This window comes from Nannospalax galili, unplaced genomic scaffold (assembly GCF_000622305.1).
Source record: "Nannospalax galili isolate Female #2095 unplaced genomic scaffold, S.galili_v1.0 scaffold892, whole genome shotgun sequence".
In the NCBI taxonomy this organism is placed as follows: domain Eukaryota; kingdom Metazoa; phylum Chordata; class Mammalia; order Rodentia; family Spalacidae; genus Nannospalax; species Nannospalax galili.
The window spans coordinates 2,272,989-2,299,525 of NW_008333311.1; the positions used below are offsets into that span (position 1 = coordinate 2,272,989).

Genomic DNA, 26,537 nt, shown 5'->3' on the forward strand with positions numbered 1-26,537 from the left:
CCGGAGTATGTTACTGAACATGTTAAATCTGTAGTGAAATGCTTCTTCTAATCATATAGTTATTAAAAATTAAAAAAATAATGATAAAAAATAATAATTAGTAGATATAAAAAAGATTACCATTGAAATCTACCTGATGACTTTATATCCATGCTCAGATGCCAAGGAACTCAGAAAGTAACCGACTGTCACTAGTAATAATCAGATATACAGAGATTAGAAATGCATATGCAAACATCTTAATGTCAATTGCATTGAAAATGAATTTTTCTGTATGAAACTGTATATTTTAATAATTAGAGATCTTTTTTAATGGTTAAAACCTCACTTAATTTTATGTCTTATAGGGTTTATACTGAGTACAATATTTTATAACTGTAACAATTCAACTGTAAACCTAAAAATTTACAGCCAATTTTGAAAAAGATGCATCTTAGCTCAGAAAATTGTTATTGAATATGTCAATGCTGTTGTAATGAAATGCTTCTAAGTATGTGGTTATTAAATAAATAATTAACTGGGGGAAAAAAGTGCCTATGTGAAATTACATATAATAAAGTAATGAGTAAATGATAAAATCCTAGAAAAATACATTAAAATGTTAATACTGGTTATGTCTAAGTATGGGAATAAAATAATCTTGATTTTTTTTGTATGATGAGCATGTATTATGTTTTAGATAACTAAATTAACACAAAATATTAAATATGTTTAAAATTATTTATTTACTTTCTTATGCATATAACTGTTTTGTCTGCATGTAGTGCCTGCAGAGGGCATCAAAACCTTAGGAACTGGAATTACAGAGAGTTGATAGCTACCATGTGTGTGCTGGGAACCCAACCTGGGTCCTTTGCAAAAGCAGTCACTGCTCTTAACTCCTGAGCCATTTCTCCAGCCCCAAATATATGCTTTAATACTAACAAGTAAAATTTTCTGCACACAATAAAAGAGGCCAGACAGATTTAGTTCCTGAAACAATTCTGGAGGATATAGAGAGGAGTGTTTCTCATGTGTATTTTTAACCAGTTAGGCATACACTTGCAAATGATGAGTGAGATAGAGATAGTTGGAAGGACAGAGAAACTAAACAGGGTTTTATAAGTACAGAGGGAAATAGGAAAAGACATGGAAAAATGGAAGACATTCCACTTACCAACTGTGCATAAAAAAGATAAAAACAGCAAACTAGGGCTCAGGAAGCCAGCATGAAAATCTGCAATTCCCTGAGTAGATTAACAATACTTGAATACAAAACAGACAAAGTGAGGGGCTGGAGAGATCGCTCAGCGGTTGAGAGCACTGGCTGTTCTTGCAGGGTACTTGGGTTCAGTTCCTAGCACCCACATGGTGGCTAGCAACCATCCCTAATACCAGTTCCTAGGGATACATCACTGCCCTCTTCTGACCTCTGCCAGCACTGCGTGACACAAGTACAGTTACATACATGCAGGCAATACACTCATACACATAAAATACAAATAAATGATATAAAAAATAGAGAAAGTCATGAAGAAACATCTTCTAGAAAAAAAATCAGTAAATGAGTTCAATATTTTATTACTAAAACTAAATATGCATTAGTTTAAATAATAAAGTGTTTTCAAGGCAAGGAAACAGCAGCTAAGGTTAGGCTCCCAGTGTAAAAACTGGGAAACCAGAGCACACTGTAGAAGTCTAATACATCCTGTACGGGAAGCATCCTTTCAGTGTCATATCTGATGAACTGACCTTCTCTACCTAGACCACCATCTCCATAGCTGACTCCTCTGCTCAGGCCCACCCAGTTAGGCTTGTGTAAAAAGGCCAGGCTCTTGCAAAGGCAGGCACACTTAGATTTCTGATTCTCTTGCTACTTCCAGACTTGAATGAAAACTCACACCCCAGGCACTAGATTGGTTTTGAGGTGTCTGGTAAAGGAGTGAGATGTTGAAGCCTGGAACTGTAGGACCAGTAGGCAAATGGAACCAATGGGAAAAGAGTTGCCAAAGCCAGGCTAATAAATTCGCCCATCCCTCTCAAAGTCTGCAACAAAGGCTAGCTTCTTTGCACTGCCTGCCCACATGCCTTAGGTGATAAAGACTCAGTACAGATTGAGTACCCTGCTGTCCCCTATCAGTCCATTGTGAAATAGTGTACCATGGAGCAGACACATTACCTTGCATAGCTTCTCACCTTACCTTGAATACACTTTCCTCACTTTTCACTCACAATTTAGCAATTTGCCTCTTGAATTATGCATGAGCTCTTAATCTTTGCTTCAGGCTCCATTTTTAAGAAAGTTAAAGAGTCATTCTAATTAGCTATTGGTCCAAATCAAGATAAGTCTTTTCTTATTTAAATTTTTTAAATTCAAAAGCTCATTAATCAACAGTTTCTTTTCTTTTCAGATACTACTACTCTCTCCAATTTTTGTGTACGTGTTCATTTCTAATTTTAATAGGAATCTGGGTAACATATACACTTTACCATGTAAAGGATATTCTATATCTATTTTGAGAAGGAGCTAAACAGAAACATCTCATTTTTAGCACACGTAATTGGAGCATTGGACTACTACAATCTATAGACTTGTTTTTTAAACAAAAGAACAGAATTAGTCTTTGAATTAGACAACTTTTTACTTCCATTCAAATGCCTGGTATTTGATAAGGATGATGAGCAGTAAAGATTAGTTTTAGATTTTTCTGGGTAGTCTAGTCAGAAGGCAATAGAATAGTACTAGGCACATAAAAAATTTAATAAATTTTATTAGGAAAGAAGGCGAAAAAGGAGAGAAAAAGGGAGGGAGAGAAGGAAGAAGGGAAACCAATGAACCTAGATTCTAATCCCGTCGCTGTTAGACACTCCAGTGGAGCTCCTTCTTCTCTAAAAGCTTCTTTTCCCATTCACTTATCTTACCTAAATGTTGTAAGAATTACTTATTAACAGATGATCAGATTTAAAAAATGTGATATACATACACAATGGATATTATTCAGGCATAAAAAGAATGAAATGGTCATTTGAAAGAACATGTCTGAAACTGGCATTAAGTAGTAGAAACTAGACTCAGAAAGACATATATTGCATGTTTTTTCTCATATGCAGAATCTAGATTTAAGTGTGTGTGTGTGTGTGTGTGTGTGTGTGTGTGTGTGTGTGTCTGTCTGTCTGTCTGTCTCTCTGTCTGTCTTGTCTGTCTAAAAGCAAACGGAACAATCTGGGGGGAGGAAGTAGACCAGCAGGAAGGAAATGGGGATGAGTATCAGCAAATTAATGACATATACACATTTTAAAAAGTTACTGCTGGGGCTGGAGAGATGGCTCAGCAGTTAAGAACACTGGTTGTTCTTGAAGAAGACCCGAGTTTGAATCCCAGCACCCACATTACAGCTAAAAACTATCCATAACTCCAGTTCTGGTGGATTCAACAGTCTCTTCTGTCCTCCTGAGGCATTGCACGACATGGGTGCACTTACCTACATGCAGGCAATACACTCATACACATAAAATAAAAATAATAAGCTGGGCGTGGTGGCACACGCCTTTAATCCCAGCACTTGGGAGGCAGAGGCAGGTGGATCTCTGTGAGTTCAAGGCCAGCCTGGTCTACATAGTGAGTTCCAGGACAGCTGGGGCTACAGGCAGACCCTGTCTCAAAAAGATCAAAAAAAAAAAATAAAATAAATAAAAATAATTAATAAAATATTTTTTTAAGTTACTGCTTATTGACCAAGAAAATGTCATTTCAAGATCTATAGATAAATAGCCATCCTAGAAGCCCTGCCTCTCAGAATGTTGACATAGACCCAATATCAAGATTGGAATATTGGAGGCTGGAGAGACAGCTCAGCAGTTAAGAGCACTTGCAGCTCTTGCTGCAACAACACTCACATGGTGGCTAACAACCCTCTGTAACTCCTAGGAATCTGATGCGCTCCTTCTCTCTCTTCTGGCCTCCGCAGGCACCAGGCAGGCATATGGTATACATACATGTATGCAGGCAAACAGTCATATACATAAAGTAAAAACGAATTTTTTAAAGATTATAATATTATATTGTGTTGGTCTTCTAAAGTCATAAAACCAGCTTCTGATTAGCATTTCATATAACCTCTGTGCAGCAATAGGCATCTAGTCCTTAGAATGCTTTAAAATTCTATTTGTTAAAACTGCACAGGAGTGAGCTGGAGAGATGGACGGTTCAGCTGTTAAGAGCACCGGCTGTTCTTGAAAGCAACTCGGATTCGATTCCCAGCACCCACATGGCAGCTAACAACTGTCAGTAACTCCAGTTCCAGACAATTCGACATCCTCTTCTGACTGCTACGGTCATTACATGACACGGGTGCATTTACATGCATGCATGCAATACACTCATATGCATAAAAATAAAAATAATATTTTTTTAACTGCATAGGAGCTAGGGATGTAGCTCAGTTGGTAGAAGGCTTGCCCAGCACACACAAAAGGTCTGGATTCCATCCCCATTACCACATAAAACCAGGCATGATGATGTACACCTATAATCTTAGTACTTTGGAAGTGGAGGCAGGAAAATCAGAAGTTTAAGATTATATATGACTATGCAGAAAGCTTGAGGCTAGGCTAAGCTACATGAGACCCTGTCTCATAAATAAATAATCTAAAATGCATAGATACATAATGCCTACCTCTGTCATTATGAATGAATATTAATCACTGTGAATTTACTAACAAGACTAGAGCAGTCTCTACCCTGTAGTCCACCTGATATCTTACAGATTAGTCAGAATGCAAGTGATTATACAGCATCAAAGGAAATCTCACTACATATTTACACAGGAAAATTTAGTAAGAGAATTTTATCTCCCAACATTTCTCACTAAGACCTAAAAAGAAATGGAGCTGAGTTAATTGAAAAGTAAACTTCTAATTCATAAAAGAACAATTCAGTAGCTAAAAACCTGAATTAATGACTATTGTTGAAGAGAAATTCTCACAATGATTCTTCACAAATTCATGGCAAAAAGAACAAAGATTGGGTAGTAGCCCTATACTTTGAAATTTCTACTTTTGAAAAAACTGTATCAAAATAAAACTCACCTTAATTTTTGCTTGTTCAATGAACTCAAAACATTCTGGAAAATAAGACAAGATATTGGTTTCAGGCAGATCCAGTATAGAAATGGTCTTACATGTAAACTCACTGAGGAAAGCATTTTCAACTCCATATGCAACATTGAGAATATGAGTCACCTGAAAGAAAAAGAAAATGATTTTTTTTAAGTTTCATGAATTAGATTATCTAAGAACAAACTGAGATGCTAATTTTTAGAATAAGAATAATATTTAAACTGACTCACTGAATGATACTTTCTCCCAGATGCCTCCCCTCTGGCTCATGCCTCACTTCTAGGATATATGCGTAGCCCTCTTGACTTGCTCCTACCCCTTAGAGACTGTCTCCCTCCCTGCAGGGGAAACTCCAAGAAGCATCGAGCAGGCTGTACTTACTCTGAATGAACAATGAACTCAGATAAAGTGCTTAAAGCAGCTACTGAAAAAAAAATCAGTGAATATTCATACAGAAATATTAGTAACCAAAGTGTGTCCCTGGTACATAACTCCCCTTTCAATAACTATTTCTCTGTTTCCCTTCATACTCTTCACTACTTCTGTCATTGTTGTTTTTTAAGACCAGGTCTTATTCTATAACCTGGGGTGGTCTGGAACTCACTAGGTAGCCCATTTTACTAGTAAAATGGTTGTCAAGTATGGCTATGCATTAACATCACTTGGTGACCATTCAACTATCAATGCCTCTGAATCTCTGACTCAAAGATTTAGATGAATTAGTCAGGCTGAAAAGGTAAGTGGAGGAGGGGGAGCATGACAGATATCCTTCTAGATGATACAGTCAAGCAACCTCATCCAACTACATCCGTGTATTGGAGTCTCTTTCTTAGCATGTGGAAAGAACTTGAGGACAGTCTAATGAAGAGCCTGGCATGACAGTACACACCAGTAGTCCCGTCAACTTAAGAGGCTGAGACAGGAGGAGCATTTGTGCCCAGGCATTCAAGACCAGGTTGGGCAACATAGCAAGACCCTGTCTCAAAATTAAAAACAAAATAAAACAAAAAAAAGAGTTAGTTCATAAAAAGAATCCATGTCTGGGGATGAACTTCAGTGGCACAACAGAGGCCCTGGGTTTGATTCTCAGAGTAAGGAGAAAAAAGGAGAGGGAGACAGGGGAGGGAAACCAATGGGTCATAGAAACACATCACACTTTCTTGTCATGACAAAGCTTCTCATGATATATTCTTTTTTCTTAATATAAGTCTTACATTTGACCTAACCTTAGCTTTCCAAAGATCTGTGGAGTCCTGCCTTTCTTTTCCCTGACAATATCTCACTTCTCTACCCCCCAGCATAGCTAACTTGATTTGGGTGGATAACTACCTTCAATTAAGCTGATCGGATTATCTTCAGACAGTAAGAGTGATCCATGAACTTAAGAGCTCTTTTCTATTACATGCTCAGAGAAGTTGAATAATTCTGCTGTACAATGAGATGATGAAGAAGCCATGCAGAGACAGCCAGGGTAGAGCAGGGCTATCCTGGATGGCCTTCCCTTCCCTCAAGGCAGTCTCTGGCAAGATCTGGCTACTGTATCTTGAGGTGCTCAGGGTTCTTTGTGTCGCTACAGACATTCTCTTTCCTTGCTCAGGTTTTTGTAGCATAAAACAAAAAGATTATTGACTAGGTCACAGGCCTCATGAAGAGCGCCTCGGTCATTTTATTAGCCTAATGAGAAAAGTCAACAGAAAAAAAAATCAAATGTTATCTTAGCATAGCTTCTTAGAAAGGGAAGAGACAGGAGAAATTAGAAAGAGGCAGAACATTTTTCATTATAAAGTCTGAAATATACTCTGCTTTCCCCCAAGAAGTTTCATCTGACTATGTGACATCACTCTCCCATCCCCAGTGTATTCCTGACTGGGAGTATAAGATTCTGTCATTACTTTGTATTTTCTACTGCTTTGAAATATTGATGTATCACAATTCTATTTTACATTCCTCTAGCCCAGAAATGAGGTCCTACTACTTATAGAAATCATTACTGTCATATATCTTCCCTGTATGTCACAGTATTGGAGAGAAGATGAAATGAAAATCTTCGAGTGAAAATACAGATGTGTATTACAAATACAATAGGTGATTAACTACCCAATGCCTGAGAACTTTAGCTGTTTGAAAATGCAATTTATGCATGTACTGATTGAAGGATCTGAATAAGAACTGCAAACTATGGGTGGTAGAGATGAGGGTTCCATCCTAAAGCCTTTCTTTCCTACCTCTATGACTTAGCTGCAGAGCCTTTTATTGATGTTGGCCTTATGATGAACTTTAGAATCAGGATAGTAAAAATAGTTCCTTCATTGAGGGCTTCTTATTTGCCAGGAATACAGATTATCTCAAGCTTCACATTGAGACATTATTATTTCCGTTTCAAATCAAATTTTGTTTCTAAGTGGCTCAAAAATCAAAAAGTATAAAGAAGAAAAATTAAGTTTCTATCCTACCTCCTTGTCCTTTTTTTTTTTTTTTTTTTCACTATATAGCCTGGCTGGCCTGAAATTCCCTATATAGACCAGGCTGGCCTTGAACCTGCAAACATCCTCCTGTTTCTGCCTCCAAAGTGCTGGATTAAAGGTATGCCCACCACACTCCGTGCTAAATAATTATCTTTCACCTTGACAGTAACCACTTTTGTTGGTTTTCTTTCATACTCTTTTACAGTTTGTGGTGGTTTAAATGAAAATATCCCCCACAGGCTCCAAGTATTTGGACATTTTGGTTGCACTGTTTGGGAGGTCTCAGAAGGTATGGCTGTGCTGGAGGAAGCATGTGACTGTGAGCAGCCTTAGAGGGTTCTTAAGCCTTTCCTGATCCCCACTCCTCTGCTTCCTGTGCCTGCTTCCAGATGTGTCTCTGCTTTCTGCTCCTGCTCCAGCCACTTCCTGCCAGCATACCTTCCCACCATGACAGACTCTAATTCCCCTGGAACCATAAGCTCAAATAAACTCTTCCTTTTATAAGTTCACTTGGTCATAGCATTCTATCACAGCAACAGAAAAGGAACTAATACAGAGTTTTTTCATACAACTATTTTATTTATTGGTTCAAGCATTCAAGGACTATCTTACTGACAATGGAATAATTAATACCATTTCTAAATATTAAAATTAAATTCATATAGAAATTTCCAAAGCGGTCTTCCACAGGAGAATTTCTACCAGCTACAACACTTCACCAAAATTCTAAGGCATTGCTTTGAAATAGTGCCATGAATTTAAATTTTGCAACATCCTTAAAAATTTCCAGAAACCCTCTATTCAGTAAAGCAGTTTAGCTTTGTTTCCCCCTAGGCATTATTTATAGGGTGGCTGTGTACTGAAAGAGCAGAATCATATACACAGCCTCTTGTTTCACATCATCACAGTAAAGATGAATATGAACTGGTGTGCTATTAAGAGGGGAGTGATGATAAAAACATTCACCAACACAAAGATGTATCAGATTCTATTGGTCACTTTATCATGAAGAACACCAATCTATCATTAGAAGCAAGACTTTGGAGCACATTCTACCTTTGTTAAAGTATTGATTTATGACGGTTTCTGTTAGGAAATCAGTCATTCTCACATTTTTATGCAATTAAGGGCGATTATTTCTCATTGTCAGGTGGTAATAAGTACAACAAACCAGAAGAAAAAAACAGTTTAAACATAAGTCAATAAACTGACAAGTAAAAATATCAGACTAACTAATGAATTGATTAGTAGTTATTTTCCCCTGCGAAACAACTAAAAATGTTTAGCACATAATAATTTTTTTTTTTGGCCTTTTTGAGACAGGGTGTCCCTGTAGCCCCAGCTGGCCTAGAATTCACTATGTAGACTAGGCTGGCGTTGAACTCACAGAGATCCACCTGCCTCTGCCTCCTAAGTGCTGGGATTAAAGGCATGCACCACCATGCCCAGACAAATAATAATTTTTATCCTCAGTTTAATAAAATTTTTTCCTCAGAAGTATTGGTAACAAAGATAAAAAGAACAAGGTCTTTATCCTCTTGAAGCCTACTGAACACTAGAGGTGGAAAACCATGTTCCTTGATGGTAACAATACAGGGCAGCTGGTATAGAACTAAGAGACTAACACAGTAGGCCCAAAAGAAAGGATCAGATTACTGAAAATTTACTTACTCCCCCCACCCCAAGCCTATACACAGCTAGCTACTCTCTTAGCCCTGGGGGATACTCAGCGACTACATTCCCCTAGTAAACATTCTCCCTCACCCTCCATATCAGTTCTTTCAAGCCTTCTTCACTCACCTAAAAACTTCCAATTCTAGTCACATTTGGTGAAACATGCCTGTAATCCCAGCTTGCAAGAGGCTGAAGCAAGAGTTTTGCAAATTTGAGGCTAGCCTGGGCTACAAAGCTAACCCCTACCTCAAGAACGAAAATAAACAAAACCTTCTAACTATCATCTCTTCCTTATTCTCAGCAAATTCCCTCACCCACTGCTTTACAATAAAAACAGAAGGCATCACATAGGAACCTGTACATCCTCCCATCAATTCTAATTGTCCTATACCAGCATCCACCCTTTCCTTCTGCTTTATTATAATAAATGATATGTTCCTGCATCCTTTAGAAGGCTCATCTTTGTAGGTGTGCTTGGGACCACACTACTACTTTCATGGTACCATCCTCTACGGAAAATACTTTCTTTCCTCTCTTTTCTATTGCTTCCTCTACCAGTAGCCTCAAAGCATACTCAAAACATTCCGAACCCCCCCCCACACACACATACCTTTTTTCCTTACCTCATTGCCTCTGAATTTCTCAATCTTCTGAAATCTGGTTTACCAATAAAACACTCCCCATCAAAGGCACTAACAAATCCTTTGTTACAAAGTCCAGTGAATGTAATTTAGTCCAACTGTAATTAAACTTCACAACATGTGATACTTGTTTCCTCCTCAATACACTTTCTGGTGACATCACATCTGGGGGTAAGGTTGGTTTTGATTTGAGACAATCTCACTATGTAACTCAAACTGTCCTCAAACTTGATCCTTCTGCTTTCATCTCTTGAGTGCTAGAATAATAGGCATGTATCACACCTCGCTATATAAGCCATGTGTGTGTGTGTGTGTGTGTGTGTGCGTGTGTACATGTGTTAAGAATCAAACTAGTATCTTTTTTAAAAAAAACTATTATATTCAGTGTGTGTGTGTGTGTGTGTGTGTGTGTGTGTGTGTGTGTGTGTGTGCAAACTTGCCACAGTACATATATGGAGATAAGAGGATAATGTTGTGGAGTGAGCTCACTCCTTTTACCATGTGGGTCCCAGGAATTGAACTCAAGTGGTCAGGTTTGGCAGCACTTGCCAGCCCCAAGTCAAGAACTTGCAGATGCTGAGTACTCCTCTTCCACTGAACTACATCCCCTAATACCACTTTTTTATTTTTATTTTTATGGCCTTCCTTAACATCTCTATTGCCTCTGCAGATTCTTCTTCCTTTAATCATCTCATAGGGTTGGTGTCACTATGAGCTTTAAACCTATGAGTTTACCACAGGCCTCCTTCTCTGTTCACCTTACACCTTTCCCAAGGTGAGTTCCAAGCTGACTGTACTTAATCTATGCTTCAGCTGTCTCCTGAAATTCTGGGTGCACCTATCTACACTGTTTGCTGATGAACTTTACCTAGTGCTCTGTGACACCTGAAATTAAAAACAGTGAACACATGGTTCATTGTTTTTCCTCCAGAATCTGCCCATCCTGCTCTGTGCTCTACCTCATGGAATAGTACCAACCCTATTTTGTCACGGAAGAAAGTTAGACATCAGCCCTGACTCCTCTTTCTCCTTATATCTAATCAACCACTACACTGTGAGAACCTTGAAGTCCTCAAATCCATCCACTCCTTCCCCTCCCCTCCCTGGCATCCTAATCTATGCCACCATCATTTTTTCTTAGAGCACTGAAATAACATTGTAACCTGTCTCTCCATCTCTAGCTTGAGCAATTCTCCAATTTATTTCCCATACTGGTTCTAAGAAGCAATCTTTTTAAAGTTCAAATTTGATCCTGTTAATCCCCAAGTAAAGTTTCTCATTGGCTCTCTGCCATGGTTTTGGATCAGGTCCAAATAACTCAGACTGGCTGGCTCACATGGCCCTTCATGATCTTGTTGGTGCTTCCCTCTCTTGCCTCTGCCTCCCAAGTGCTGGGATTAAAGGTGTACACCAGCACACCCAGCGCTTGTTTTCACACTCTTTATTATGTGGTTTCTAAATTGCATTTCAGCCTTTCTTTTGCTTTCGTGTATTCTCACATATCAATTCTTCTATCTGAATACTTTTCTGTCTGCTCCGTCACTATCCCCTTCAGAGCAAAATTTCAGTATTTTCTCCTTCAGGAAGCCTTTCCTGAGTCACCTATCACCAAACAAAACAAAATAAGCCAGGGTTAAAGGTATCTCTCTGTACTTCCCCATCAAACCAACCCGTTCTATACCAGCTGCTTTCACTGCCTCCTCCTCCCCCTGTCCCCTTCCTTGTCCTCCTCCATCTTTAGGTCCATTCAGAGCATAAAACTCTTGTGAACAAAACTTTCATGTATTACTCAAACCACAGCATCCATGAGTTGAAACTACATTTGACAAAATAGTAAATAGCTAAAAATTATTCTGAGAAAATAGTAAAAATAAGCAATCCTATTGGTTGTGTGAAGGAGATTGGGAAGAAACTGTACTAAAGGAGATTGGTATAAATTGGAACACAAAGCATGGGTAGGTCTTTGACAGAAATGAGGGAAAGTCTGTCCCCTACAGAAGAACAAAATACGCAGAGGCAAGAAATATGTGCTTCCTGGGTCAGACTCATGAGGTTATGTGAAGAAGACTGAATAGAATATAAAAGTGGAAAGATGGGCTGGAGAGATGGCTCAGTGGTTAAGAACACTGACTGTTCTTGCAGAAGACCTGGGTTCATATCCCACCCACATGGCAGCTAACAACTGTCCATAACTCCCATTCCAGGGGCTCCGACAGGCTCTTCTGTCCTCCATGGGCATTGCACGACACGGGTGCATTTACCTACATGCATGCATAACACTTATACACATAAAATAAGAATAATAAATATTTAAAAAGTGGAAAGATATATTACAGATATACACATTTGAAGTAGGCATACTTTTTTGCAGTATTATTAAGATGACAGCCAAAATGATACCAATTAAACTGAAATATACAAAAGATAGAGCAGTAATCTTTCCTAAACAGTTAAAAGAATGAAAATGCTTCCTCTCTGTGATGCCAGACTTGAAACATTCTTTTACCTTGTACTTTCTCAGTACCTCCAGGTCATGAGCAGCATCTTGTGACCCTACAGAAATAAATCATATCACTTTGAATACAAATATAAGCATCCTGACTTTTTATATACATTTTTTGCAGCAATTCTCTTTAAAAGACACAACAGAGTAAAAAAACACTGGCATGGGAGGACTTCAATTTTCTGAAGGGAAATTTGATAATATTAATCATAAAATATTTTTTATTTTATATTTTATGGACTTAGGGACTTTCCAACTTCAAGTAATCTGTACTAGACGTTACAGATGCACTATAAGGATGTTCATCATACAACAACAACAAAAATAAAACAAGCCAGTAAAAACAACTAAATACCCAATATAAGTACTGGGATAAATAAAAGATGGTACATGTACATAGTGAAATGGGTATAGCAGTAAGCACCACTAGAAACAAAAGGAAACGTATTCATGGCATGGACACATATTCAATGTTTTAGGTAACAAAAACAGGCTACAGGGGCTGGGGAGATGGCTCTGTAGGTAAAGTACTTGTTACAAAAGCATGAAGACCTGAGTTCACAGTCCCCAGCATCCACATAAAAGTCATATGTCAGGGGCTGGAGAGATGGCTCAGTGGTTAACAACACTGGTTATTCTTACAGAAAACCCAGGTTCAAATCCCAGCACCCACATGGCAACTAACAATTGTCTATAACTCCAGTCCCAGGGGATCTGACAGCCTCTTCTGACCTCTGTGGGCACTGCACAACATGGTTGCACTTACCTACACACATACACATAAAATAAAAATAAATAAAACTTAAACAAAAGAAAAAAGCCATATGTCATGTACAATATACAATAAAATACCAAAAATACGCATATGTTTAAAAACAGAAAGTACATGGCACAAAACATTAACTGTGGAGTTATAGGTGATTTTCTTCTTTGTATTAATTTGTATTACCTACAATAAACATCTCTTCCTTTCAAAAGTGAAAAAAGGGGTATTAAGACAATCAGACACCCACAAAAATGACTTCATGCCAGCTGGTTTGGGAACATTCAGTAGCTGCGGGTCCACAGGATCCCACCCACACTCCATGCACCACTCTTGCTGTGCCTTTCACAGTCTATGAAGTTGGCTTTCCATATCTCCCATACTTGGAAACTAACAAGCAAGTTCATATTGGAAAATAATCAGAGTAAAGCACGTTTCATAAATGGTAATTGTGGGCATTTATAACTAAAGATTTCAAGATTTACTTCCCCAAGGTTCTATTTCCAGTGCTTTTCTCAACTTCCTTATCTGGGAAATTAGCCAGCTTCCATTCGTGAATTAAGGTAGACAAGGGGCAAGAAAGTAGTTAGTCCAATACTCTTTTGATACTTTCAACCTAACAGGCGCCTCACTGAACCCACATCCCAGTTTCTTTCTATTTAGAAGTTGTCCTCTCAAAGTATGCACATTTATTAAAATTGGACGATGGGTACATAAATTGTTACATTATTTTCTATAAATTTGAAACTCTTTATAACTTTTTTTTAAAATATGGTTTTTGCTAGGTGTCATGGCCCAAACTTTAATCCAGCACTCAGGAAGCAGAGGCAAGTGGATCTCTGTTTGAAGCCAGCCTGCTCTACAAAGCGAGTTCTAGACCAGCTACGTAGTCAGACCCTGTCTCAAAAAAAAAAAAATCTGCTTTGTACAATAGGCAGTCTTAATCGAGTGAGGGGAAACAGGTTCAAAAAAATTAAATTTAATCATTTAATAAGCGTATCATCTTTTAAATATTCTATTCTGTCTATATCTTAAAATTATTAAAACAGAAACATGACTTAAATTCTTTCCTTTTTTACTCTACATTGACTGCTCTGATAATTCCCATTACAAACACACACATACACACACACACACACACACACACACACACACACACACACACATACCCCACACAGACAGGTTGGTTATATTTCAGAACTGGCTGTTGTATTTTCAAAGTGACGTCCCAACTATGACAATATAGATATATTACTATATTGTGTGTGTGTGTGTGTGTGTGTGTGCGTGTGTGTGTGTGTTGCTGAGGCAAACATTCTGTCACTGAATCATAGCCCCAGTCCTTATTTTTTGCTTTTCAGACAAGTTCTCACTAAGTTGCTCATGCTGCACTTAGCCTCACTTTGCAGCTTAAGCAGGACTTGAACTCACTCTGTAAACCAGGTAGACCTTGAACTAGTGATTATCCTGCCTCAGCTTCCTGAGAATCTGTAATTGCAACAAAATAAGATTTTTCTTTAAATTTTTTTATTTACTATGAGACAGAGAGGAAGAGAGGGAGAGGGAGAGGGAGAGGGAGAGGGAGAGGGAGGGGAGAGAGAGAGAGAGAGAGAGAGAGAGAGAGAGAGAGAGAGAGAGAGAGAGAGAGTAAATGCGCCATGGAGAGAACAAGACCTTGCCTTCCACTTGGTGAGCAGGGTCTCTGGTTTCTGCTGCACAACTTACTCCAGGCTAGCTGGCCTACAAGCTTCCTGTAATTCTCTGCTCTCCACCTCCCATCTCCCTTTAGGAGTGCTGGGATTACAGATGTGAATGGTATCAGGCTTTTTTTTTTTTTTTTTTTTTTTTTTTTTAATGTGGGTTCCAGGGATTCTAAGGCTTGCATGACTAGCACTTTTACCCACTGAACCATCTCCTAGGCCCAAATTAGGATTCTTGAAACAAAAATTAAAATGTACTTTGTGTATGCTCGGCCTTTCCAAACATCAAGGAAATTAAAAGAAACAATATGTCAGTAGAAATAGACTTCAGGTAATTGTTATTTTAACCTAATATTGTCTAATATTCAGTTTAAGTTAATTCTGTCTACATTTTAGAAATATACATTAGCTTTTCTCCACTATTTCTCCGTTTATTTATTCATTTATTTAGTGTCTATGAGCACACATGGAGGTCAGAGAACAACTTGTGGGAGTTGGTTCTCTCCTTCTACTATGTGGGTCCTGGGAATTGAACTCATGTTTTCAGGCTTGGTGGCAAGCATCTTTACCTACTGAGCCATCTTGCTGACCCAGCTTTTCTCCAATTTTACATGCATCCTTTGTGTTACAGTCTTTCCTTAACTTTTGAATGGGGGGGGGGAAGAAACACTCCATATATTATGAAAACGTGTTGCTTTTAAAACGATTGTTTTGAAAAGTAGAATCATCTTTTGGCCAATCACTTTAAGTGAAAATTTAAAAACTGATGTCAATTTTAATCTATTTACAATTTTAACAGTGGTTATAGTAATCTATATTTGTATAAAGATCCGTACAACTCTACCAAATCAATTTTACTGCATGATGCATTTTTATTTTAAATATTTGATTTATTAAATTTTATTTATTTTGCATGTGTGTTTGCACCTGCACAAGTGTGTGTACATGTGCATGTGCATGTCTTAGTTTATGTGTGGAAATCAGAAGATAACTTGTGGGGGGGACTCAGTTCTCGCCTTTCACTACATCGGTCCTGGAGCTCAAACTCAGGTTTGGCTATAAGTGCTCTTACCCACTGAGCTTTTTTGCTAGCCCCATATAATGTTTTTCACACACACACACACACAATCTTACTTTGTTGCCACACTAGCCTCAGGCTGTGTTCAAACTCATAATAATCTGCCAGCCTCAGCCTCCCAAGTTCTGGGATTACAGGCATGTGCAATTATAAGTGGCTTACTATGATAATTTTTTTTTTTTTTGTCTTATTGAGACAGGATGTCCTGTAGCCCCGGGTGGTCTGGAACTCACTATGTAGACCAAGCTAGCCTCAAACTCACAGAGATCCACCTCCCTCTGCCTCCCAAGTGCTGGAATTAAAGGCATGCACCATCATGCCTGGCCATGTGATAATTTTTTAAAAGGAGTTGAGAATAAGAACAAAACTAAACAAGGAAGCCTAATAATAATGATGATTTTATGATAGTTTATATTGACACGAATCACGTTAATTTTTTTTTTTTTTGGTCTTTTTGCAACAGGGTCTTCCTGTAGCCCCAGCTGTCCTGGAACTTACTATGTAGACCAGGCTGGCCTTGAACTCACAGAGATCCACCTGCCTCTACCTCCCAAGTGCTGGGATTAAAGGCGTGCACCACCATGCCCGGCCATTATTTAGCTAAGGATTGTTTTACAATGTTACAGATGACATAATTTATATAGATTATACATTATATACTATTGAAGTTAGTACCTCTAAGTTCATTTTTTGCAATTATAAAATATGAATCATAAAATACAAGGTATGTAAGATACCTAGGACCCTGTCTGTATTTTTTTTTAAAAAAATGAAAATATTAAATAAAGTATAAGTTCTAATGTAGCATGTCTTAAGTTACAAATCATTTTCTGGGGAAGGACAATAGTGGGAAGTGGACAAGTCTTCTACCATTACATCCTCAGACCCAATACTATTTTTAGAATCACAAGGAGAAACTAAAAATCCTTAGTACATTTGTACACAGAAAAAAACTCTAAATAATATCCTAAAAATGTTTTATTTGAAAAAAAATAACTTCTGAGCATCAGTGAATAAAAAGGGGAACATAAATTACTACAAAGATTAGGTATCATAATATTCCTCAAAGAATTTTATATCATAAAAGAAATTATGTAAATTTAAAGTTTTATCTGTCTCCCAAGGACATTATGTCTTCTAGATATCAGAACTATAAACCTCAGAGCTAGAAAGATGGCTCAGTGATTAAAAACACTGGCTGCTCTTACAGAAGACCTGGGTTCTGTTCCCAACACCCACATGGCAGCTAACAGAGGTCTGTAACTCCAGTTCCAGAGGATCTGATGCCCTCTTATGGCCTTCATGGGCATTGCCCACAAATGGCACACTTAAATACATGCTGGCAAAACACTCGTATATACAAAATAAAAATAAATAAAAAATTTTAAATGTTTATATCTCATATAAAGTATCTCAAGCTCTTCACATGGAGTTGAAGAGAAAAATCTTAAAATATTATCAGTTTAAATTTCTTACTAAAAATGGATATCATAAATAACAAATGTTGAGCTGGGTATGGTGGAACCTGCCCTTTAATTCCAGCACTGGGTACGTAAAGACAAGCAGATCTCTGTGAGATTGAGGTCAGCCTGGTCTAGTTCCAGGCCAGCTAGGGCTGCAGGGAGAACCTCGCCTTAAAACAAACAAAAAGACAAAAACAAATAAATAATAAATGTAGTTAAAATAACCTTTTTTAGAGGGGGTTCTTTTTTGAGACAGGGTCTCTCTGTAGCCCCAGCTGGCCTGGAACTCACTATGTAGACCAGGCTGGCCTTGAACTCACAGAGATCTGCCTACTTCTGCCTCCCGAGTGCTGGGATTAAAGACATGTGCCACCACAGCCAGCCCTTAAAATAACCTTTTAACTATGCAGAAAAAATAAAATCTCTACTTCTTCACATAACATTAGATTTAAGAAAAGACCTAATAATTGTTATTGCAAAAATATAATTTGCAAAATCTAAGGAAAATATTTACTAAGATTTTCATCCACCTGTTAGACAGTTCAAAGGTTTATATAAGATTTTTAAAAATGCAATAGCTCATTAGAGTTTAGATGTAGTTTTGCAAGTATCACAGTTTCTTTATAGTCTACTGCTGGGCATGCAGTGCTGGGAAGAAACTGTGCTGTTTTGGGAAATGGAGAAACTCTTAGAATCAACCTGGAAACAACCCCAATCCCCCAGAGAGACACTGATGCCTGCATCAGTCATGAGAAAGAACTTTGGATGTAACCATCCCTAACTGCCTCAGAAAAAAAGGCATTTGTAACTAGGCCCTTAAAGATCACTCTGATTTTCAGAGGAAAAGATGGCTGTGCCTATGAACATGCCTCATCTCCTGATCCACAAAGGAGGCTAGTTTCAGAAGTCCCCCCCTAACTTTCCAGGGATCCTGGAGAATGTTCCATCCTCAGTCTAAGAATACTACCTTGGACTGAAGAGATTGCTCATTGATTAAGAGCACTGACTACTCTTGCACAGGACCCACACTGGATTCCCAGTACCCACATGGCAACTAACAACCATCTATAACTCCAGTTCCAGAGGATCTGACGCCTTCTTCTGACCTCTAGGAGCATTTGATGACACAATACACTCATACAGATAAAATAAAAATAATAAAATTTAAACACTGCTTTATTGGGCTCACTCTGGGTAAATTCAAATAAAAAAATATCAAGTTGGGGTCGGGGGTATAGTTCAGTTAGCAGAATGCTTGCCTAGCATTCATGAAGCCCTGGGTTTGATTCCCACCACCACATAAAATGGGTCTTGGTAGATTGCCAGGCATTGTGACACTTGCCTTTAATCCCAGCACTTGAGTGGCAGAGGGAGGAGGATCTCTGCGAGTTCAAAGTCAGCCTGGTCTACATAGTAAGCGCCAGACCAGCAAGAGTTACAGAGTGAGACCCAGTCTTAAAACAACAAAACAAACAACAATACAACAACAAAAGACTGGTCATGATGGTGCATGCCTATAATCCTAGCATTGGGGAAATGGAAACCAGATTATCAGAAAAGTTCAAGGTCATCCTTGCAGCCATATAATGAGTTCAAGATCAATCCTAGCTACATGAGTTCTGTCTCAAATGAAGTGGAAAACAAGCCACAAAGCCTTTGTATCAATAAATATACACAATTTTTACCATAATTGTTTTTAAATTATTACTACAATGGAAGCCAAGCAACTGAGAAGTGCACATGGATGCATTCCTAAATACAGTGAACAGGATCTGGGTGAACTGTCCAGATTAGCCAAATAATTCACTTAATTTTTCACTGTTAATTTGGTGAGATGTTATAATACTGTTCTGCACTGAAAAAAAAAACAGTTGTGATATTTATTCAGTCAGTTTAAAGACAGCAGGTATAACAATTCTTATGATAATAGTTATTTACACGATTTGAATTGTATCAAGAAAACTTTTACAACAATGCCAGAACTTATGGGTTGAGTAGATACTGTTACTTTAGTTAAAGCTGACGGCTTTTTAGAGAACCAGCTAGGATAAAGGAAATGAACCATGTAATCTCAGAAATTGGAGGCATAGTAAATCAATAAACTTGGTCTAACCTCAGTCTAGCATACAGATCAAGCACAGGAGTCAATGGAACTTCAACTTGATGCCCAGCTCTGTTATTTACTAAATTTGTTACCTGTGCAAATTACTTAATCTTAAAGCCCAGTTCCCATTTGTAAAATGGAGCGGATAATTTCTAGAGATCTTTCTAATAATATGCTGTGTATAGGTCACATTGTACTTGGGTATGTATGTCTCCTGGTTCTGTGCTCTTTCTACTCAAGAATGCCTTGACTATCACATAAACAATGACAAGTTATCTAATCTTCCCAAGTCTTAGTTTCCCATTCATAAATGAAAAGCAATTCAGACATCGTCAACTGATTTCTAAAGATCACCATATCTTATTGATAAGATAACAAGTTACAGCCTTACTTCTTTTGCTTTGTGTGGACTGTGGTTCTACACGGATTCAGTATTTCCATATCACAAGACATCATAAGACCATCAGACTCTTAACTATAAAATATAAGCCCTGCTCCTAACACCCCAAAGACAGGCACCATGAACATATGCAGCCATTGGAGGCCACCACTCAACATCCTCTTTAACAACTCAGGAAAACTTTTCCATATTTTAACCCTTGTCATGTTGTTTTGCCCGATAAAAGCTTCCTTTGGGTTTTTGGTTTTTTTAAGGATATAGTCTTTTTTATAACATAAGAAAACACAGCATCCCTGTTTATCCTCCAGAGAACTTAGAAAAATAGGGATGAAATCTGAAATTCAATATTCAGATGCCAAGTGATACTGCCTTCTTAAAGGCATACTGTGGGGTAGAAAAGTCTCTATAAGAGAAGTTCCTTAACCAAAAAAGGAAACATTTTAACTTTTCAGCAGGAGAGTTGACAACACAGACTACAACGGATGCCGGGTGGATCTCTTAAAAGACTCCAGGCCGCGGTGGCACGTCAATCTACTCACCCAGAAGCAACCAGGGCTTAATAACGCCAACCTGCAGGTCCGAGCTAAGGTCCTGCACATAGCCACAACCACCCCCACCGCTCGGCTCTACTTCTTCCACAACATGAATTCTGGCGTCTTTCCAGGTTTCTATAATTTTCTTCCCAGTTAGCGTGGTCACCCTGGTGCATTGCTTCCTGAGATTATTCCGGGAGAATGCTTTAATTTCTTGGTTCAGGGAGTGCATTACATGAGCGGAGGGGATGCAGCAAGCTGCACCGCTCTTCCCTCGCTGCACAGACGATAACGCAGGCTCGGGGGCGCTGGCCCCTGCAGGTGACAGGGGCACCCCGCTCGAGAGAGCCGCCCAGCTCCGCGGTCCCAGAGCGCCTTTGTAAGGAGAGTTCTGATTGGCCACTGAGAACCGAGCGCCAATTGGATGCTGCTCCCTTCCTGCTGGCGAAAGTCTTGCGCTTTTTTCTGGGCAGCCGGGGGCTGTCTTATACTGTTGGTATTTAAACTTAACTGTATTTTGCACGCAGACTGGTTGTATATAAGATTTATTTGCAGGGAGCTAATATCTTCTGGCTCCCTAAGGGCAGCTGTTTTCTGGCTACGTTCGACTGGTGTCCATTAGGTGGTGACAGCGGCTGGCCTGTTTGTCACAGAGCAAACCTTCCTACCTGGCCTCTTGCAGCCATTCAGGCCTACCCAGTGGGCTGCAGCCAACCTTAGGTGCTTGCTGTTGCTAATTTCTCTCTGCTGTTGCTGCTTGAAGGAAGATGACTACGTTAAAAAAAAAAAAAAAAAAAAGAGAGAGAGACAGAAAGAAAGAAAGAAAAAGAAAGAAAGAGTATTAGGTGTATTAGTGAGGAACAATTTAAATAAAATCTGAATAAAAGTTATTTTTAATGTGTGTTTCCTAAGAAGATTAGCAATGCTTAAAATCTATGTATATTCTGAGTTTTTACCTACATTTTGTCCTCCTGAAGGACTATTGCGGGTTAGTTCAGTAAACACACTCTCAGAAACCATGGCAGCGGTTCTGTCCATAGTTGGACAAAATTAAGTGTGCAAATATCAAAATTTACAAACAAAAATTAGAATGATTCAGATTGCAAAAGGATGATTTGTTTTGCAAACAAAGCCACAAGATTTCTTCAACTGAAATTTTCTATATTAACCCTTATTAAATTCAATTTTAAATAGATTCAGATACAGTATATAAGGAAATTTTATTCTCCAACACCACATGCTAAAATTTTTGTTGTTGAAATTTCTGACATTAAAAGAAGCTTATGAACTGAATGTTTGTGCCTCTTCACAGAGCACTGGAATTATGACCCTATGTCCTGGTATTTGGAGATGGGACCTCTGGGGGATAATCAGTGTTATATTAGATCATAAGGGTAGGATCCTCTGGGTGGGATCAATGGCTTCATGAAAATAGGAAGAGATCTCCACCCTCTTATCCCCTGTACCAGGGAAAGGCCATAGAAGAATGTAGAGAGAAGTGGCTGTCTCAAGGCTGGAAAGGAGCCTTCACCAGAAACCCTGCATAGGCCAGTACCTTGATCTTGGACTCCCTAGCCACCAGACCATGGGAAGTAAACATTTGTTGCTTAAGCTACATGGTTTATAAAGTTTTGTTATGGAAGCCTGAGATAGGAAACAAAACTCTCTCAAGTGCAGTTATCAGCCCATGTTATCTTATGGGCACTCTAAAATGAAGATTATTTGTACCATTTCATCAATCACAGGCTCATCAAAAACAATCTTAATCATAAATCCATGTATTTATCCAATAATTATTAAAACAATGAGCATTTACTACATGCTAGGCACTGTGGTAACAGCTTTTACATTCTTAGTGCTATGCATTAGGCCCTTGATAATGCTTTAGACAGTATTCCATTTGACTTCACCACAATTCTGTTATACATACACCATCAAAATCATCCACAGAGAGTATTTCACAGCTATAACCACAAATAATACCTAGGTTCATTTCAGTCCAGTGCCTCAGTTCTTTCCTCTGTCCTATGGAATACTGCCCTGACACTAAAAATAACAGTAGTGCAATTAAGAAATATTGATTAAGCACAAGTTGTGTGCCAGGTACTGTTATAGTTATTGGGGCTACAGGAAAAAAATAATAACTTCTTTCATGGAGCATGTAGTCAAGTGGAGGGAGCAAGCAGATGGACAAGCAAGGGTGTGGGGGGGGTATAAAACCATGGAGGGTCATTTAAAGGCTAAAAAGAAAAATAAACATGGTGAAAGAGTAGTGTGCTCTTTGCTACATTTTGGAGAAAAAAGGTCTATCTGAGAAAATAGAATTTGAAACAGAGATTTGAATAAAATGCAGAAACCATCCTTGGTCATATCTGGGTATGAGCTTAACACAAAATTTCTTTTAAAGTTTTTAAATGAATTTTTGGGCATTTCATACAGAAAATCATCTTTATAGCTCCTTCCCCTTTGGCACCCTCCCATAGCACCCCCCCATGGAGTTCATACATTCTGTCATTTGTGCTAAGGCCTATCATGTAAAGTTAGTGTCTCCAGATGTCCCTAAGTGCAAGTTCATCCATTGAGATCTAGTCAGCCTATCTAGAGCCCCTCTGTTTAAGAAGATCAGCTCTTCCTTACTCAGCGGAAATCAGCTGCCAGTAAATCTTCGACTAAAATTGGGGCCTGCTGTTCATTTCCACAGTTCTGTGCTGAGGTTTGGCCTGCTTAATTTTTCATGGGTCTTGCCAGGTGTGGTGACGCACGCCTTTAATCCCAGCACTCAGGAAGCAGAGGCAGGCAGGTCTCTGTGAGTTCAAGGCCAGCCTGTTCTACATAGTGAGTTCCAGGACAGCTGGGGCTACAGGGAGACCCTGTCTCAAAAAGACATTAATAAAAAAAAAAATTTCATGGGCCTTGTGCATGATGACACCATTGCTGTAGGTTCACATGAGAAGGGCCCCAGGAGCCTGTAGGACTATTTCCATATGGTCAAGCACCCCCTCCCTGGTTCTTACAATCTTTCCTCCCTTGCTTCCACAACAGTCGTTGAGCCCTGGCTAGGTGGATTTTAATATAGGAATCCTGTCCAAGGACCCACATTGCAGACCTTATTCTCTTCGTTTTGGCTATTTGTGACCTTTTGCAATCCCAGCCCTCTCTTGCATGAGGGACCTTCATTGACGAGAATTGAAAGACACAGTAGTGTTCTCTTCATCCCTTGTTCTATGTCCCATGAGCCTTAAATATAGAGGTTTCATCCTAGATATGCCACATAGGATTGGGAAATTCACAGTCTCTGTGTGTGACCAGATGTGGAATTCTATAATTATCTCTATCGCTTGAGAAAAAAAAAAAGATTTTTTGATGGGTGGTTGCTGGGATACTTGTCTATAAATTTAAGTATCCATATTTTACACATAGTAAGAAATTACATTTGTCAAGGGATATGAGAGCCTTGAAATTTTCTCTACATTTTATGACCTCTCCAGCCATGTGTATTTGGCTATGTTTACAGTATACCACACATGAGTTTCTTCCCATTGAGTGGGCTTTCAGTACAATTACGTAGCTGTTGATTACCCCCAAGATAAAAGTACCACTACTGCACCAATATCATTTGCTGTGCTGGTCATTGATGTGATTTTTTGGCCTTGATGCTGGGGTTGGACCATCAATTGATGTTCTCCTTTAACAATTTGCATGGTGCTCTCCAAAGCTACAAGAGCTAGCCTTCAGGAGAGGTGGCTTCCAAGTCAATTCCAGCCTCTGTTGCTCCAAATCCTGTGTTCAAAGTATGTCTTGTCTTCAACAATAGAGTCTTACCATCAAGTTCTGGGAGGCAATCAAGGAATGTGGCAATAGCCTGTGTAATTTTGGGAGTCTCTTGGACTACCCTAGCCAACAAATCAAAGAAAGGGTTTTCCCATTTGCTGCTGTTTCTTGTTATGTAACCTTCAGCTAAACTCACAGATTCATGTAGACATATTGTATATATAATTTTTCAGTAAGTTTTTGGACTAATATGATTCCTTTTTTTTTACACTAGCTAGGCACTATTTCTCTCTCCCCTTTCTCTCCCTGTCTTATTCTCTCTCCCTTTCCTCCCCATTTAAAATGTCCCCATTTTCCTCGTTTCTCCCTTGATAATTTGTCTGCTATGGTCCCACCTCTCTTGAGCTCCATCTTCCCCTTTATTCCCATTAGTTCCTTGTATAGCCCTCCTTCTTCCCCTCCCATTTAACTACCTCCTTCTTACACATTTCTCCTTTAGTAACATCTGTCTCCAATAGGAAATTTTTACAATGAATTTAATGTTTATGTCATGTACTTTGTCAAGTTCAGAGACAAGAGTAGAATGCCGGGAAGTAGGAGAGAAGTGGGTGGGGAAATTTTGTTAGGCCTGATGGCTAATATGGCATTAGTGAAATGAGTTAGGAGAAAAGTTGGAAGAGATGAAGACAGAGAGAAATAGTAAGACCTTTATATTTTATTCTCAGTGAGATGGGAGGCCACTGGCAAGAACTATGGAGACCCATGGTGTGATAGACCCTATGCTGTGTTAACTAAATGCTCCACAAGTGAATGTTCATCATCTCCACTGCTGTGATATTGTTGGCCAGCAAGGTGGGAATATCTTCAAGGTCTGCTTCAGCTGCAAAAGGTCATTTGCTGAGTCCACACCCTTCACAGAGTGGATGACATTCACTTATGATCACTGAGGGAGCCTATAGTCCTGGGCATCTTAGCCTAACTTGGTATAACTCCAGAGGGTCATTGTAGTGCTAAAGGCAGGCATATGTTTTGCCAAGGCTGCCATCAAGTCTATATATCCATTTGATTTCTGTCTGCCCAGTCTTGCTTCCTTCCACAACTGTCAATTCCAAAGACCTTTTTCAAAGTCTTAAATGCTAAACTCTACCTCAGCCCGATTCAAATGAAACTCAATCTTTGACAAAGCTATATGGTGTTACTTATGCTGCCGAAAAAGTTTTCAGAAGATGACAAATGCGCTATAACGGCAGCAGAGATGGAAGTAAGTAACATGTAAATATATATATATATATATAATTTGGTCTTTTTGAGACATGGTCTCCCTATAGCCCCAGCTGGCCTGGAACTCACTATATAGACCAGGCTGGCCTCAAACTCAGAGATTCACCTGCCTCCATTTTCTGAGTGCTGGGATAAAAGGTGAGCACCACCATGCCCAGCCCTAGACTTGTGGTTTTTAGGGACTGCTTTATTTAAATAGCACACAGCTATGAATTGGGACATATTTCTGTTACCTGGAAAGTTAAATCTTGGTGAGCTGGGGGTGTGCCTCCCAGGTGCTGGGATTAAAGGTGTGCACCACCACACCTGGTGATAACATGTAAACACATTCTAAATACACATGTTCCTCTACTAAGAATAAAGTTAACATCTAAAAAAAAAATCCATAGTGTGTTGAAATATTATAAATTGGAAATGCATTTGATACACTTAACCTATTGAATTGAATATTGCTTAGCTCAGGGCAGCTGTACAGCATTGTTTATTTATTATTTTTTATTCTAACAATGGTGTAACTAACTGACAGCTTGCAGCTCTCACTGCCTCTGCCCAGCATTGCAAGTGAGTACTCATACTGCTAACCTGGGAAAAGATCAAAATTCAGTGTCAGTTTTTCACCATCATAAAGTAGAATATCACAAACCAAATCATTGTAACTAAGGGACATTTGTGTGTGAGAATCAAACCAAAAGGATCTACTAGTAGACCAAGAACTATTTGGATAATTAAAAATTTCTCAGCCTGAGCAACTGGGTAATAAATTTGCCATTTGTAGTGGTTTGACTAAGAAATGTCCCCCATAGGCTCAAATATTTGAACACTTGGTCTCTAGTTGGTGGTGCTGTTTGAGGGTGTCATAGAATCTTGAGGAAGTGTAAGCTTACTGGAAGAAATATGTCAGGGGTTGGACTTTCAGTGTTTCTAGCCTCACCCCACGTCCAGTTTGCTGTCTCTGCTCGGTGTTTGTGATTGAAGATGTGTGCCCTCAGCTTCCTGCCCTGCTGCCATGCCTGCCACTTATTTTCATGTCTCCCTGCCGTAATGGACGCTTATCACTCAGAAAC

At 38.9% G+C, this 26,537-nt stretch overlaps 1 protein-coding gene across 1 annotated transcript in view; it reads right to left on the reverse strand.

Annotated features, from left to right (window-relative positions):
* Dusp19 (dual specificity phosphatase 19) overlaps positions 1-20,785 on the reverse strand; it is a 33,223-nt gene extending 12,438 nt beyond the window's left edge. The window contains exons 1-3 of the mRNA XM_008827941.3: positions 20,428-20,785; positions 12,384-12,430; positions 5,068-5,220 (exon numbers count right to left, since the gene is read on the reverse strand). Coding sequence (XP_008826163.1) covers positions 5,068-5,220; positions 12,384-12,430; positions 20,428-20,653 — 426 coding nt within the window. The 5' untranslated portion in view covers positions 20,654-20,785. The remainder of the gene's footprint in view (positions 1-5,067; positions 5,221-12,383; positions 12,431-20,427) is intronic.
* Between the last annotated feature and the right edge of the window lie 5,752 nt (positions 20,786-26,537).